This window comes from Aspergillus ochraceoroseus (assembly GCF_002846915.1).
Source record: "Aspergillus ochraceoroseus IBT 24754 chromosome Unknown P175scaffold_7, whole genome shotgun sequence".
NCBI lineage: Eukaryota > Fungi > Ascomycota > Eurotiomycetes > Eurotiales > Aspergillaceae > Aspergillus > Aspergillus ochraceoroseus.
In genome coordinates, this window is record NW_024468482.1 from 1,415,997 (window position 1) to 1,430,949 (window position 14,953).

Here is a 14,953-nt window from a genome sequence, read left to right on the forward strand (position 1 = left end):
TGGTTAATATGAAGCTGTGTGGAGGATTCGGATTCTGTCACACATGGAGGACCAGGAGCATCCGTGCAGACAGACAACAACGTGGGATGTGATCCTGTATGGAGTAATTAATCTCTAACCCTACTTAACTACCATCTCCATGCATCTTTCTACAGCGTTAACAGGACTTGACAAGGCCACACACACATGCATACAAACCAGTCTAATTCAACTGTATATATCATAAAACTCAGCTGAAGCGCTTAAACATTTTCATACAGTAAGGTGTACAGAGTAAGAGTACAAATACAATACAAATACAAGTAAAACATGAATTGGCGCACAGACATCCTCTCCACCTGCATCAGCGCATACATACATACATACATACATTTTTTAACCTGCAGGACAGACAGACAGACAGACAGACAGACAGACAGACAGACAGACAGACTCGCAAGCACTAAACGGAGGTAATGATTTGATTACCATGCGAGATACCCCAAGAGAAGCTTGGTCTCTACCTACCTACCTACATTACTTACACTCTCAAGTCCCAACGCAAGTGAGCGAGTGAGCAAGACCTTCCTTGATTTCCACACGCATACTGTAACTAGTTATTACTACATGCTGTGCTCTGTATGCCACCCCATGCACTATGATGAAGGCGGCGGCAGATTATTTCCGATGACCACCCGGCGGACGGACTACTAACCTACCTACCTACCTACCTGCGAGGTTGGACTCGGACATCTGATAGCTTACAGAGTACGTGCAAGGACAAGAAGATAATCATGCATGCGTGCGTGCATCTGGTGTGATGAGGTCTGCAGGAGGGCGGTTTCAGCCTTCTTTCTTACCGGCATGAGACGCGACTCCTGGTTCGTATGGAGAAGTATGAGTAGGAGTAGGAGTAGGAGTAGGAGTAGGACTGTGCTGCGCTGTGGGCTCGGGGCTCTAATGCTACCGCGAGGGAGGCTTGACTTTGTACCTAGAGCAATGTATGGAGTAAGTCTATTGTAGGTTCTTTGCAGTACTTGCACTTGTGTGCTACTAGTATGTACTTCGTACAGAGTAATACACCATGTACGGAGGAGGATTTGGTCAGGCGGAGGCGGGGAGGCGGCCCGCTGTCTCTAGAGAAGGGCTCACGAGCTGTAAGATTTTCTGGAGTACACTACGGAGTATAGAGGGTTTTCTCTTGCGGGGTTTTCTTTCTGTCTCTATTTGCATCTGGACTGGAAGAGGGAAAAAATTCCTATCTAGTCTGCTTATGTATATCGGAATATGTCCGCAGGGGTAGTGTCTGGGTTACAGTACAATGCAATATACTTAGTTAGCTAACTAGTTAACTAGTTAGTTAGTTAGTTACCTCCTGTGATGATGACAAAGTGAGCTATTTTTTTCATTAAAAGGATCATTATTAATTATTTTTAGCCTCTTGTCGTCGTCGTCGTTGCTGGAAAGATCTTGGCTTATTGTATCCTAGTTGTATGCGAGTCATCTAACCGACGTCACTGTGGCGGTTATGTTCGGTGATTTGTAAGTGCTTAAGCGTGGTAAATTAATCAAGGCCATGATTCCTGTCCTGTGTTAAGGCCCGTGCTACCTTTTTTTTTGGGTGATAGATGACGATCAGGGAGCATGGCCTTGCAGTAGTACCGGCGCTGTCCCGTCCTCATGCTCAAAAACAAAGGTTCAAGGAGGAGCAGTCTGTCTCCCCAAACACACCCGCATGAGTCATCTGGCAATAGGTGCTCGCTCCTGGGCTTTCGTTCCAAGGACAAGGTCAGTGCAACCACCCTGTGATTAATAATAGAGACTGGGTTGCATACATCTGTTCCTTCCTGCTAGTCAAGATGAGTTAGTCCCGGAATCTAGACAAGGCGCAGAAGATACGGTGTAAGAAAATGGAGCTTGGAGATTGATGTACAATGGATCCGTCGTTTTGCCCCTCGTGCTACAACTACCTACTCCGGTAGCCTAATAGTCCTTCGCTTATCGATCGCAGGGTTGCACGGCTCGGCCGTTGGAAACAATTCGGCTTGGTTCAATACGGAGCATGGCTGCTCGTGGGATTGACAATCTGGGTGTCTATTTAGGATACGGAGCTTTGAGGTCTTGGGAAATACCCTTCCCCCGCCGAATTGATGATACTAGAGCACATGAGTCTTGTTAGCTCTGTAGATTGCATCATCTGTCTATGACGAAGACCCAAGTATATCCCGGGGGGGGGGAACGCCGTCCATGTCCAAGCATACTCGTGTATACTCGCTGCATGTAGTGATCCAGATAGGTAAGGCGAGAGAGAGACACTACCAGGCAGCTGGGATGAACCCATTTTAGCGGTTCCAATGCCCGCATCCAATTTGTATCACCTGGTCACTCGATCCCGGTCATACCCAATACTGGCTACGCCGAGGGAGTGGACCAACTCTGAACAGCCCGTATTATGAGCCCGATTCCCACAAAGACTTGATAGTGGTATTTCCATGCCCCTGGACGGACGGAACGGGAGGTCAGGAATGGCTACGGTCCGCTCAATCGTCCTGTATCCAGAGCGACGGCCATCGCAAGGCCCAAACGTCGTCGACAAACCATCCGCCACTTGTGACCTGGTTTTTTTCTCTCTCTCTCGTTTTGGTGTGATAAGTCGCCGGGGTTCTGCAGCTCCCATCGGAGAACGCCTGAATTGAATGGGCCACGTTGGCCCTCTACTCTCATGATTTACCATACAGAGGGACTACTGCCGCAATCAGTTAGTCTGTCCACAGCTTGCTGTTAGACATGCAGAAAAAAAGGAACCGGTCAAACCTTCTTTGGTACGAAGTAGGAGGATTGACAATTACTCTTTGTCCCTCGTCGCATTCACTCACCTCACTCCACCTAGGATATCACGTTGGCGCAGCATTTCTAGAGTACGACCCCGTCTCCACACGAGAAGGATGAGGCTAAGCTCAAAAATCACAATTTTCTTCTCTCCGACACAGACATAAGCGAGTGTGGCAAGGATAGTGATGGGATCATGAAATCATAGCAGGGTCATCGCTATATTGGCTCCCAACGGGTTTGTTCTCGCAAAATATTGCACCAATCACTCCTGCACCCCCACACATCCAATCCAGGCGATGGATGTGTCGATCTAATTCTTGGAGGGTGGGGAGACGGCAAATCAAAGACACGCGGGCAAATGAGCATAGCGTCGACTGCGAGCCCATACGACCATTGGGAGTCGGGACGTGCAGGACAAGCTGGGTCTGACTCTGTCCAATGTCTTGCCTGCTTGTTCTCTTGGAATAAAGTTGGAGGGGGACGGAGACGGTCACCCACTGGGTGAGTTGCGCTGGCCATCATTGACGCCTAACATCGACCATCACCCAGTTTCTGAGGCCTAGTGATTGGTGAAGAAAAATTCCGACCTAGATAGACCATGCGTTTCGTGAGTGATCCGCCACGGAAATGCCCGATTGTAAACCACAAGGAGGAAAAAAAAAAAAAAGGAAGCGGTCAGATCACCAATCAGCCTTGATGATCACCAGCATTTCGCGCTTTGATTTTCAACCTGCAGGTTTTGGATTCCCTTTGCCCACTTTCCTGCTCTTTGATCATCTGGTGTGCCTCATCGCCTCAGGCTGAGTACGACTCCAAGCCTAAACTTTGTACAGATCTCTCTCCTCATTATACAGAGAGTACGCGGGATGATGGCATCTTGCAGGCTCGCGAGGTTGGCTAGCTATGCAGCCTATCCGACATCCTAACCTGTAACAGGTGCCAGAGTCAGAAATGCCATCCCACGCCGTGAGCACACCGTAGCGCTCACTCTTGATACAACCGTCTCCATCGTAAAAGCAAAATCTAGATGAAATCAAAGCACCGCATGATGATCTGCGCTTCCGCTGCAAGCTGTTTGCCCTGTTCGATGTTGTTTTGTTCAATCTATCCCTGCCCGGGGGGTTTCTCCCTGGTTATTTGTCCAGCGATACACGAAGACCATGCTCCCAATACCATATGCATGGCCTCGGTTTCTGTCACACTTTTCCTCCCACACCTCCTCCTCCTCCTCGTTGCAATGTTCCCAAATGCATGGGCTGGCCTTTCCGTAGACGGTGAAACTCGACGACGAAGATTTCACGGCCCTGCATCGCCCCACCTCTTGGGTTTGCTGAAATTTTGAACTTTGCGGTTTCCTTTGTATTCCCTCTGTGCGCAGATAAACTCTCGAGGACGAGTGAAAATGTGTATACTTGTAGCCCCAAAGTATCGCACTGACTCTGCGGTTCGGTGCGCGCCCTAAAGTGTGGGGGATGCCTCGCCCTCGCTGCCAGAAAAACGGCGTTGGTGGTAATGTCATGTTCCTCGTCAATAACAATGTCGTATGAATTGACTCAGCGCTTCATGCACCAGGTAATAGTCATACTCGATGAGTAGGTGTCCGTCCAGACGGGTCGAGTCCTCACACTCCTCCCTGATCATTTCCATGTGATCGCTACGTGGTATTGCATCTGCTTCCTCATACCGGTTGTGTTGTCATAAATCCGATGCAACTTCTTTTCTTAGGACTCGGCATGTCTCGAGTAAATTTGCCATGTGCTCAATTTGGCCTGCTGTAAGCGCTTGCCTTTCAATGGACCGAGCGGTTTCACCATATTCTTCTTCACTTGTGGTCAGCGCAAGGCTAGAGTATGTTCAATATGGAGACGAATATGCCATGGGAAATCAATAGAAAACATGTCCATATACAATCAGTGATATGATATCACCGCAAATAGATTCAAAGATGAATTCTTTTGAACCAACAGCTAAGCAGAGACAGCGTACCCAATGCATGGAAATCTACTCTTCTGTTCTATGTATATATATGTATCACTTCTTCTGAGACCGTGTGAATGCGTATACTCTGTGTAATGTCGTCAATCATCAATTTGTTTGTCTTCCGCTGGGGCTCATCCACCATCAAAGACACTCTAGGCGTCTAGATTCAAGCTCTCCAGAATATCGTCAAGCTTGTCCATGAGGATCCGGTAGTTGATTGCGTCCTTCGTGAATTCATCAACTGCAATCTCACCATCCAGGGTCCGAATGACAGGCTCGTCGTGATTTGCCCCGTTCGAAACCAGGGGTTGCGCTGAACCATTACCATTGACAGATGCGGAATGGTCTTGAGAAAGATCAATTGCCTCAACACCACTGGTGACCTTCTCAATACTTCCATCAGCAGAATTGGTCTCCATCGGCTGCTGTTGCGGCATCTGCTCCTCCATCATCTCTTCAATACCCGCGTCATCAAACCTCAGTCTGAAACGCTCCCCTAGATAGAATCTAATGTCGTCCAGCAATTCGATAGAGTCGGTTTCTTGTCGTCCCCGAATACGGGACGCAGACTCTTGAATAAGCTCGGCGAACTCAGGAGAGTCTATGTGGGCCTCAAGACGATATGCAAGGTATCGGGCAGCAAATTCTTCCAGGCGCTGGACTCTCGTCATCCACGCTGCCCGAATAATGGCGTAAATATCCAAATAATCCTCGTCTTCGCCTCGGGTCTTCGCAGCTTCTGCTTGTGACATGTTACCACTACCAAGCGTGCTGATCACGACAGCAGCTCGGGTCTTCAGTTTCTCGATGAACAACATATCAGCCGCATACAACACATCAACTGCAACGTCGAGCGGAAAGTCGGCCCGCTCAGTGTACAGGAATGAGAGGATAATCTCCAAAACTTCCGGGGAGCAGTCTACTGGAATAATGTGCAGATGGTCGCCCATATGGGCTTCTCGGAACGGGGAGCTGAACATGGTTTGGAAGAACTCAGAGCGCAGAAGTATCGCTCTGTGACACGGGAACAAGGTTGACTTTTGTACAGGGTTTTCCTTGCCGGATGGCCCTGCCGGTCCGATAGGCAAAGCAGTCGACTCAATATTCTCAGTTGACCCAGTATCTCCGTTCGGGTAATCTTCTGACTCCTCAGGGAGTTCATCAGCTTGGAGCAAAACATCTGCAAAAACTGCATTGTTATGCCCCCATTTGACATCACTCGCCTTGGATGTTTCGATTTCGATTTTATTTCGGAGGACGTTCTTTCGGAACCATTCCTCAAGCTGGTCCCTTCCTCTCTCAAGCTCCATTGTTCTCCTTTGCCGGGCCAGCCGTCTGTCACTGCTGTCGAGGATGCTATCTAGAAGGGTGCTGATTTCGAGGTACTTGGCAATTTTATCGATCCCAGAAAAAACTTCTGATTCTGTAAACCCTGTTCCTGGTCCGCTCCTCAAATCACGAGGTGCCTCTCCCAGGTAGAGATATTTGATAGCAGTCCCAAATGCCTGTGGCGGTATGTTACTAGGGAGCTTCCATATTGTAGTGTCCGGCACAGCTTCTAGCTTGTGATGAAAGTAAGGCGAGCGTGCAGCTAAGAGGAACTTGTGTAAAAATAGAGACTCATCGGCTGCTGTCACGGTTATATCGGAAGTTTTAGGTTGTTCGCGCACGAGAAGTGACGCTATATGGGCAGCGAGAGGCTGGAGAGGATCTGTCGACTTCGAGTAATCATACTGGAGGAGCAAGTTTCGTATACGATCGTTCAAAGCATTATATAAACATCTTGCAAAGAATACAAGTGTTAGTTCCGTGACAAGCAACAAAATGTTAGATTTATAAAATCAAGTTGGGTAAAGGAAAACAAGTACCTCTCACCCTGAAAGGTGTCTCTTTCACACAATGCTCCAGACTCCAGAAGTAGCTGAGCAACTTCATAATGACCACAGAGACTTGCCTTGGGGAATGAAATGATTGTTGGTTACTACTTCACTCAACCATCTCAACTGAGGAGGGGTAACGAAATGCAATCAATCTGCACATCACTCACCAGAATCAAGGGCGTATAGTCATAAGGATCCCGTGCATTAATATTGACTCCCTCGGTAATCTTCTCCTGACAAACCTTAAGATCCCCCTTACGACAGGCTTCACAGAGTTCCCGAAAGGGGGCGCTTAGATCCAAAGGGTTGTCGTCCTTGATAGTCCCCTCACGGATCAGCTGCTGCTCATTATGCAAGCTGATCTCCAATTGATCTTTGCGCAGCATAGTCTGGTCACCCATTGCGAAGGGGTAAACCAAATCTTTGTCTTGGGATGATAAGAGGTAGCGGATGATGGCTCACTCGGAGACAGGAAGAGGAGGAGGAGAAGGAATAATGCAGCGGGAGTGCGGGACCCAAAACGGATGATCGTTGCTGGAGATGGCATGGCTTATCGATAAGCATCGGTCACGTGAGAACGACCGTTATGGTGTCCTGGGAGGAGAGTCAAAGGGGGGTGGACTCGGATTGAGTCCTTGCAAAAGGATAATTTGGAGCAATAGTTTCAGCTCGGTAAAGCTACGCTCAGAACATATTGAAGATTTGATCATGCATTCTGGGGATAGCTTTTCACCTCAAGGGATGCATCGATGCAGTTCACGACGATAATTCTGCGGAGAGCGTGGTTTATTTTTCACCGCCTTCTATTTACAGACAAGAGCGATGGCAGCCAGCGTTGCTCAGCAACAGCCATCGCTCTAAACATTTAATGCCGTCGACCCCGTTGCATACTTACTTCTCAAACGCTTCAACTTTTCTTCATACCCCAGTCTCATTGCGTCGTCTACTAACAAAGCAGGTTACCATCTGGGTTGGATCTAATTTTCAATGAGCTAGGATCCTCACCATTCATTCCCTTAACTACTTCTTTCCAAAATCACCTTTACCCTGGCCCGTGACGCTTAAGTACCTCCCCAGTCGCCACAATGGCAATCGCATTGGCGGAGGCAGACAAGTATGAAGTCCTAGAGAAAATCGGTAAGAAGACCCGTGCTCTCCCTGGCCCTATGGCTGGCAGGAAATTTTGAAACTAATGAAGCTTTGTCCAGGTTGCGGTTCCTTTGGAATCATTCGCAAAGTCAAGCGGAAATCCGACGGTTTTGTAAGGCAAAGTAACTGGTCCGGTGCTGGCAAAGGCTAACCAGGATTTGATCACAGATACTATGTCGCAAAGAGATCAATTACGTCAAAATGTCCCAGAAAGAGCGGGAGCAACTGACCGCAGAATTCAATATTCTCAGCTCTCTCCGACACCCGAATATTGTTGCCTATTACCACCGGGAGCACCTCAAGGCAAGTCAGGACTTGTATCTTTACATGGAATATTGCGGCGGCGGTGACCTTAGCATGGTCATCAAGAATTTGAAACGGACGAACAAGTACGCAGAGGAGGACTTTGTCTGGCGCATACTGTCACAACTGGCAACTGCTCTATACCGTTGCCATTACGGCACGGACCCGGCAGAAGTAGGACCAAATGTGCTGGGTCCTGCTCCAAAGCCTTCCGGTCTCAAAGGGAAACAGGCCCAGATGACCATTCTGCATCGTGATCTCAAGCCCGAGAACATCTTCCTAGGGACAGACAATACCGTGAAACTCGGTGATTTCGGCTTGTCCAAAGTGATGCACTCCCACGATTTTGCATCTACTTATGTAGGCACTCCCTTCTACATGTCGCCTGAAATCTGCGCAGCGGAAAAGTACACCTTGCGTTCCGACATTTGGGCCGTCGGCTGCATCATGTACGAACTTTGTCAAAGGGAGCCTCCTTTCAACGCCCGCACACACATCCAGCTCGTTCAGAAAATTCGCGAAGGCAAATTCGCTCCATTGCCGGATTTTTATTCAACAGAGCTCAAGAATGTTATTGCGAGCTGTCTGCGTGTAAATCCTGACCACCGTCCCGACACCACAGCGCTCATTAATCTCCCGGTTATTCGCTTGATGCGGAAAGAAATGGAAATCACAACTCTATGCAAGACTATTCGAAAGCGGGAGGAAGCCGCGGTGCAAAAGATGAGGGAAGTGGAACAGGCTGTCTCCAAACTCGAAAAGGAGAAACAGCAGATCAAAAGCGACATCGAGAACACGGTTCGTCGGGAGTGGGAGGTAAAGGCCCGCCTAGAGATCGACAGGCAAGTTCAGAGCGAGCTTGACAGACTCCGTAAAAGGTTCGAAAGTGAAGTACAAGAGCGCGTGGCTCTCGAGGTGGAAAAGCAAAAACGAAGTGCAAACTTTAGGGACGGTGCTGGTCTACGATCAAGCGGCCATGGATCCCAGTCTTCTTCCAGTAATAACGACGACACTGACTACCCTTCGAGCACTGATATCAGCCAATTGTCTTTGGAGTCTCCATCCAACAAACCGACCAGGCCTGCAAAGAAAGAGACGCGTACCCCGTTCAGTCGCTCTAAAACGGTCGTTGAATCTCCCATGGACGTGCAGATGGCTGAGCCATCTCCTATCTCAATCGCTTCCCTTTCTTTGTCGCCTCGTCGCACCTCGGCAACTTACTCGGGCAAGAATATCTTTGCTGAAGGGGAGCGGCACCGCGCTAAGTGGGAACCTTCTATAGCATACTCTGATGACGAAGATGACACGCCTGAACTTCCGTCACCTACTCGTCCCAAGGTCAAGCCTGACCCTTTCAAGGCGCCAGCTCGCCCTCTTCTTCGCCAAAATACGGCTGCTTTAATGCAGAAGCTAAGCACCCAACCGCCTCTCTTTCCGTCCAACCCTTCGAGGCTACCTCACGTTTCAGGAAGCAATCAGCCTGATGGCCATACGAGGGAAAACAAGTCCAGGTCTCCTCATCGCCGCCTATCCAAAATCCCATCATCTGCCAACTTAGCTGCCGATGCTGGCTCCCCAACCCGCAAGAGCGGCGCCAAGCAGGTCTTCTCCAAAGTGAACGGGGGTGGCGAAGAGATGTTCAAGGCTGTAATGCAGCGCAACATGGGTGGCCGGACTTTGGTGGAACTTGCACAGGCACGTGCTGGTGGCCGTCCCATCGATGAATTCAAGCGCTGTGCGAGTGATTCCCGTACCGTGGCTTGCTCTGTTGCATTGAAATCTTCGGATCGCGATCCACCCGCGGTGTGGGATCCCGAGAAAGACGAGATGCCGAGTCCCTTCTTAGCCCGTGGAAGAAAGGTCCTTCGCAACCTGAGGTAAAGGCAACCCCGAAGGGTTCTGGAATGGGACTTCCATGGGTATCACCTTTCAAGGAACGTGCCTCGCCCTACAGTGAATACTATATCTAGATGGGTTTGCCTGTGGGATGCGTGCATACTCTTTCCGCGGTTGATCCGCGAAAGACATTCCAGCAGAGCTTTCGCTATCTAACTGGGGCTCTTGCCTTCAATTTCTATCACGCGTTTTAATAATTGCACCATTTCTTGGAGTTACGGCTGGGTGGAATACATTTTAAGCAACCCCGCGCTCCATGCGAGACATGGAACATTGATGCATTTCCTTGCGCTACTGCATCTTTGTTGAGATTTTTTTTCATTGCACTGCGATACACCCCACATTTTCTTTTGTTTTAATGCAGTGACGACCCCCTTGCACCGTTCCTGGCAGTACTGTAAGCTACGTGCATCTGGCCCTTCGAGTTCGGCGCAATCTTGTCTTCGTGGCGCTGCACAGATCGTCTGATGCTCGACTAAATGAGTATAACGCGACTGACTGTGCATGTACTACCGAGGGATTGCTAGATTCTTCCACTCTTTTGGATTGTACATTTCATATATTTCCTTTCTCTTCTTGGTGTTTCCGGACGGCGTTGCTATAATGGATCTTGGGTACGGGCGTGCATGTCTTCAAAAGGCCAATGTATGTACATACGTACATTTGTACATATACATACCGATTTTTTCAACGAGTAGAGTCTTTTTAACATTGCTAGTAAGTACATCATGGTAGGTAGACTCCCAAGCAATCGAGAGAGGTATTTCTAGCCCAGTCGTCGACCACAACCACAAGCGCAAGTAAGTACTGTAATCTCATCATAAGTATATCGATCTATCTATCTATGTACACCCTTCCTCTACCTCACACTTCTCCCCCGAAAACAAAGTTATGAAGGCCCTTTTACGCAGGGCAATTCACTAACCGACTCACTAAAGTATACAAGAAATCAATCTACTGGCTTGAAAAAGGAAGGGGGATATAACTAGCTAACTACCTAGGTACCTACCAGCTAGGCACTGGCACTGCCTTGGAAAAAACCAAGTCTACCTATCGATCTGGATACCTCTCAAGGCAAGTGAGTGAGTTTGCAAGGCGATCGAAATGCGTGGACTACTACTACTACTACTACTACTACTACTACTATTACTAGTAAACAAGGTCTATGTGGCGAATTCTCAAGCTTGTTGCTCGAAAGGCACCAAATGATCCGATCGGTTCGACTGTCGGAGCTGGATGGTAATACATTTGATTTGGGTTTCAGCCGGTGGTATTACATAAATGTATATATATATATATTAAGACCAGATAAAATAGGGGCTTCTTTCTTGTCCATGTTAGCCCCAAGCACGGGGGATCCCAGTCGTAGTCATTATTTAGATCATCATTTTTGTTCTTCGGGTCCCCAGGGGGCATCATGCTTCCTCGTCCTCGACTTCTTCGATCTGGACGGACCTGAGCTCTTGGTTAAACCGCCGCTCTTCCTCTAGTAGCCTTGCCTGGTTGTCTTCAGTGGCCGCGTCGGATACTGTCGTTGTCCCACTTTCCTTTTCCGCAGGACCAGCATGATACCCTGCCTGCTCGAGTTTATCCATCTCCTCTGGCTCTAATAGCTTCCCTTGGCCTCTTATAGACTCCTGCTTCATTCGTACAGCTGCTGGGACAAATTTATTAATGGCCTCTTGTCGGAGATCTCGAATTTCGGGTTTTGCCTCGTATACCGTCCTTGATTCTACCGCCGCTGTAGGTCGTGCGGGCAGGGAGTGCGGACCCCGGCCACCATGGCGATTCTCGCTGTTTGCATTTGCTTCTCTTCTCCTCTGGTATTCGCGTGGGATAGGCGGAGGTGTATCCCGTGGCATGGGTATCCTTCTTACCTCCTCGTCCGTTTCGCTGCTGTCATTTTCTTGCTCTCCAGAGTGTTCGTAGCCATCTCTCCTCCGTTTCCCCAGTACGCCTCCATCCCTTCGTTCGCGGGGGTGGCCATCAGGTCCCCGCCTGTGCTGCGCGCCTTCAAATTTGGGCGCCTTATCACCTAGAGCTTCGCGGGCTTTCAGCACGGCCCGCAGATCCCGTTCCAGAGCTTCCAAAATCTCTTTCTCACGTGGCCGCAAGCTCTGTCCAGACTGCTCCATTTCTTTCAGGTCGTTGATCTGCCGCTGGATGCGCTCTGGATTGCGACGGGCCAATTTTTCATTTCGGCGGACGAGCGCCTCAGCCTTGCCTTTTTTGAGACTCTTCTGCTTCTCCAATTTCCGCTGCGCCATGGCAGGGTTAACGGAACGTTCCTTGTCTCGCGGCATTGTGGCTTAAGACACCCCGTCTTTTCTTTTCTTTTCTTTTTTTTTTCTTCTCTCTCTCTCTCTCTCCCGGAGCTGTGATTTTCAATTGGTCTAGAAGTAACGAGGTGGCCCTTAAAAGAAATATAACAAGGTTTTGGCTAGGAGGGGATTTCAAGCGGTTCGGGTACCGGAATGGGACACTAATTGATTATTCGACGAGAAGTCTGTTGAACCCCCGGGATATGGCGTCAGTCAAAGTCTTTCATATCTTCTCTCTGGAACATAAGACATAAAAAAAAAAAGGGCAACTGACGACTTTGGAGGGGTAGCGGAGAAGCCAAAGAGTCCTGCAGCGGACTAGACAGGCTTGAGGCGAATTGGGGGATGCTCACAGGCTGAGAGTCCAAGTAAGCTGCAGGCAGAAAAAATAGCCCACAATCGGATTCCTACTCCCCAAGCGTGGGACCTTCCCAGATCCAATGGAAAAAACCAAGGCAAGGGCACAGGGCTCTAGCCTCACAAGTTGGGCAGCGGACGTTTAGGTTGGAGGGACTGAGTCCGGAGATACGCGCAGGCAGAACGATGCGGCTGGAGGAGCGTCAAAAGCGGTAGATCTGGAGGGGGTGGGTTAATTTCTAGATGATTGGACGAGAGCAAGTAAATAGATGCGATCAGATTGGAGAGAGAGGATTTTGGGTGGTGGAAGAAAACTTGTCTGGAAGCTGAAGCTGAATGCGGAGAAAGAAAGAAAGTTGTTGATAGAGAAGGCGGTGGAGAAGAAGAAGATATACATAGCGATTTAAGAGCAGAATAGTGATTTCTTAGAAGAAATCTCTAACTATTATATATATACAGTTATAGAGGGATATATAGTTATAGTTATAGTTATAATATTATATATATATTAAAATACAAGTTATAATTGTCTCATTCCACCATCACCTCTCCTATTATTACCTTACTATAGTCCTATTTGAGTAAATATCTCCCCATCCCTGAAGCACCTCTTGTTTTAATTGTGCCATTATTATTATTATTATTATTTAATTCCCCTCCTTCTTGTTCGTTTTACTGATTCCTAACCTCTGATGAATTGATTGATTGATGAATTGATTTGCTTTGATTTTTCCTCCTCGTGCAACTTCCCCCCACCCTTTTCTCTCGTCCCTTTCATCTTCTTCCTTTTCGTCGTTCGGCTTCTCCACTTCTCCATCTTTAACTCTGCCACACCGCATCGCATCTCTTCCTCTCCCCCTGTCAGTTTCGCTCGTCAGCATCATGAACTTCGGTCCATTTCATCTCCATACATCGAGATCGGCCGGCGCTTCCTAGACTCTTGTCGCGGTTGGAGCATGTCTCTGTCCGGAACCAAATGTCCGTAGCCTCGATTCCCGATACCTCGCTTGGTCTCACTTCCTCCGAGATCCAGATCCTCCGGCAGCAGCAGCAGATTGCTCTTCAAGGTGGCCATACCGGTAATGGGATTGCCAGGGGCAGAGGGACTGGCCGTACTAGCAACTCCAGCTCGCGCGCGGCCAGCGCTGCCAGTAGCCATGGCCGTTTGCTGCTGGATCCTATGAGTCTTCGAGCGCTTTCGCATCAGTTAGACGCGTTACAACAGCAGATTCAGAATCGCATCGAATATGTACGTATATAATTTCATTCAATCCTCTAATTTCCTTTGCAAGGGCTTTTTGGGGGGGTCTCTGTATGTATTGCGTGATCGGTTTGGGGGGTGGGAGGCTTCTAGGGCGCCAAATCGCACTGCGCTTCATTTCAAAATGCCGTATTTCAGCCTCACACAACGCCCAAATCTAGCACCCGTTGCATAACATTAGTTCTAACGCCTACTAGCTAGAGGATCAAATGCAACTCTCTATTCAAAACACCTATGACCGCGCAGGAAACGTCATTCACAATGCGGACGCCGAGATCGCGCGTACTCGTTCCATCTTAGCCTCGATTGACGACTTGGAGACCGAACTCACAAAGATCGGACATATCAGAGAAATTGTGAAAGCCTATCGTAGCCGAATAGAAGGCTTAGATCAGCGCCTTGACCAAGCTGCTCGCCGACGACGTTGATGCCGCTACTTATACGCTCTGGACCTTTTCCCTACAACACATTATCTTACCGAATCGCATCCTTCCCACAAACATTCTCTGTAATTTCTTTATCCCTTATGTTCACGCGATCCCAGTATCTAGCTTAAGGGCGCTTTACTCTCAGCTCTGTGCCTTTGTTCGACTGATGCATAACCACTTATACCTTGCTCCCTCCTCCCCCGCCGAATGATACTCTGAACCTCTCAATGTGACTACGACAGCACGACCGACAAGTTCAACGATGGCTACGAAACTGCATTTATGAAAGCTACGAAAAGGAGAGAAGAAAATGACAACCATTCCAGAAGAACACAAACACTCGCGTGCCTATATATTGAATCCGTCCTCACGGACCTTGTGTTATTACAAATTTACGCCCGTCCACAGCCTTCTACAACCCCCGGTTTAATGTTTTTGAGATGTGACTATTGCCTGTGTGGTATTTTTTCGTTCTTGTTATTGTTCGCTTGCGGGTTTGGAGAGGATTGTTATTTAAAGATTGGATACCTGCCTCGCGGCGATTTTGGCTTTTAAGGAACAGTCATA

At 48.5% G+C, this 14,953-nt stretch overlaps 4 protein-coding genes across 4 annotated transcripts; 2 read left to right on the top strand and 2 right to left on the bottom strand.

Annotated features, from left to right (window-relative positions):
• Nucleotides 1-4,943: 4,943 nt before the first annotated feature.
• On the bottom strand, nucleotides 4,944-7,057 carry P175DRAFT_0443416 (ankyrin repeat and BTB/POZ domain protein; the record flags this gene model as incomplete). The annotated part of the gene is made up of 3 exons (XM_040894177.1): nucleotides 4,944-6,573; nucleotides 6,660-6,745; nucleotides 6,839-7,057. The coding sequence occupies 3 exons, from the start codon at nucleotides 7,055-7,057 to the stop codon at nucleotides 4,944-4,946; spliced, it is 1,935 nt and encodes a 644-aa protein (XP_040750273.1).
• Nucleotides 7,058-7,756: 699 nt separating this feature from the next.
• nimA (serine/threonine protein kinase nimA) lies at nucleotides 7,757-10,004 on the top strand (the record flags this gene model as incomplete). The annotated part of the gene is made up of 3 exons (XM_040898583.1): nucleotides 7,757-7,808; nucleotides 7,880-7,932; nucleotides 7,989-10,004. 3 exons carry the CDS (start codon nucleotides 7,757-7,759, stop codon nucleotides 10,002-10,004), a joined length of 2,121 nt encoding a protein of 706 aa, XP_040750274.1.
• A 975-nt stretch (nucleotides 10,005-10,979) lies between these two features.
• On the bottom strand, nucleotides 10,980-12,670 carry P175DRAFT_0337480 (WW domain binding protein 11). Its single transcript, XM_040892869.1, has 2 exons — nucleotides 12,615-12,670; nucleotides 10,980-12,525 (listed from the first exon to the last, which is right to left on the bottom strand). Exon 2 carries the CDS (start codon nucleotides 12,320-12,322, stop codon nucleotides 11,435-11,437), a length of 888 nt encoding a protein of 295 aa, XP_040750275.1. The 5' UTR covers nucleotides 12,323-12,525; nucleotides 12,615-12,670; the 3' UTR covers nucleotides 10,980-11,434.
• A 1,003-nt stretch (nucleotides 12,671-13,673) lies between these two features.
• Nucleotides 13,674-14,380, top strand: P175DRAFT_0402806 (uncharacterized protein; the record flags this gene model as incomplete). Its single annotated transcript, XM_040893001.1, has 2 exons — nucleotides 13,674-13,946; nucleotides 14,156-14,380. Coding segments are annotated over 2 exons (498 nt in total), but the record flags the coding sequence as incomplete, so codon positions are not given.
• Nucleotides 14,381-14,953: the final 573 nt, after the last annotated feature.